The following is a 1,857-nucleotide window of genomic DNA, read 5'->3' on the forward strand; positions in this document are numbered from 1 at the left end:
AACTGACACCATCTAGTGTGCCGCGTATTCGCTTTTTGACCTATTAAATTACGTACCCACCTCTGTGGTTCGGATCGGGTCTTTATCGTGTAGTGCTGTGGAATGGGTTAGTGCAAAGTACGAAATGCCAAGTAGGACCAGGTTATCCGTCATAATTCGGCTGAGGAGCGAGGTTGGGGGTGAACCGATGCCGCACCAGACCACGGATACACTCGGTATGTGCTGGTTTGCCTGTATTGGAAGTATCATAGGCGGAACCAACAGGCGCGATGAATTGGTTTGGACCGAAATTTGGAAGTATACTTCAACAGCGTGATTAGCCGGAGTATAGGAAACATCTGTTGATATGTCAGAGACGGATGTGGGTACAGGGGTTGTTCTACATGCTGGAGAAAAGATCCAAGGTATTCGTGGAGGGTCCAGATGCCATGGAAGTCGTGGCGCTTCTGTAGTAGCTGGAGGAGATCAGGGCGAATAAGAGGCAGTTTTGGGCCTACCAGGATGCATTGGATCAGTTGCTGGATGCAGGCAAAGTGGCTGGTGGTGATTTTTTGGCCACCGGGGCAGACAGGGCAGAGACAGCCGTCAGTGCGGTAGTCGAGCAATGTACGTATTTGTTACAATCGTAGCAAAGAGCCGGATTGGTGTAACATAGGCACTAATTATATGGTAGCATACCAGACACATAACATGTGCTGTCCCCCATCAATGAGGAAATCCCCTTGCCCATCACCAGCGACCCAACCCCCGGGGGTCAAATCAACGAGCCTGTACACACGACCACCCACGTACATGACCTAGCCCATGAACCAATGTTTCAGCAGGAAGAGCTGCGCATTCAGGCCTATCACTATCAACGCCACCTAAATGTAACACCGACCAGCCACTAACACGTGCCACTTGCGTGGTCTCTAAGTCTGTAGTGTTTCCAGACTCCTGTCCTTCTTTCGCATTAGTGTAATGAGTGCGCTCGTGTGCGTTTGATACACCTGACTTATTTAATATTCGCATCCATCCTGTCAGTAGTCACATGCATATCTAGAAGCTCTCTTGCCAATAGTAGTTGGTAATCGGGCACTATATTAGAATTACTATATAAGAATCGGCTTGCACAAACTGAGTCGGTCAGGCTCAAGTCCATACGAAAGTCGTGTATGCGCATCTCCCAAGATCTTGTAAAGTGACCATCTTCTATGCTGATAGTATTACTGCGGAGGTTGTTATTTATATTGATTGCAGCTCGCCCTTTGTTATATTAGTCACTGTAAACACAGGGTACTGTATCTGATACCTATTTTGATTTGTGTACCTATACATTTTCTCTCCGGTACGATGTACTACACCGTACGTTGCCGCGAACAAGCCTGTATACTGGGCATCCTTAAATGCAAGAATATAGAAGTCGTTCTGCCCCTGAACAGCCTCTGTAGTATAATCAAAAGCACCTTGTAGAGTGCCGACACTAAATAGTGGTTTATCGGCCATGAGAATCTTGACTTTCTCGCCGGGAATCCCTTTTGGCCACGTTGAACGCTTTTTTGCGATGAACATACCATACAGGTCGAAGTTAAAACGTAGAGTATATTGAGCACTGAAAAGCCGTTATCCATGATAACGTTTCGGCCCGTACCTCTTATACCATCTGTCAACCGCATAACAAAGATACTGTAGAAAGCGTCTTGTTCTCTGTGTGATGCTGCGGTGGTAGATACTCAGGATAAATTTTAGTTTCACATAAGTCAACGCAAAAAATGATATTGGTTGCACAGCACGCGATAGTTTTCCATTCGTTGCCAAACTGTTTAGGTTTACGAGGACAATGAATCTGGGCGTACCCCATAGGGTTATCCCAGCCCA

At 46.6% G+C, this 1,857-nt stretch overlaps 1 protein-coding gene across 1 annotated transcript; it reads right to left on the reverse strand.

Moving 5' to 3' along the window:
• Positions 1 to 1,343: 1,343 nt before the first annotated feature.
• SARC_13898 (hypothetical protein) lies at positions 1,344 to 1,591 on the reverse strand (the record flags this gene model as incomplete). Its single annotated transcript, XM_014291970.1, has 1 exon — positions 1,344 to 1,591. A coding segment is annotated over one exon (248 nt), but the record flags the coding sequence as incomplete, so codon positions are not given.
• Positions 1,592 to 1,857: the final 266 nt, after the last annotated feature.

This window comes from Sphaeroforma arctica (assembly GCF_001186125.1).
Source record: "Sphaeroforma arctica JP610 unplaced genomic scaffold supercont1.3887, whole genome shotgun sequence".
Lineage (NCBI taxonomy): Eukaryota > Ichthyosporea > Ichthyophonida > Sphaeroforma > Sphaeroforma arctica.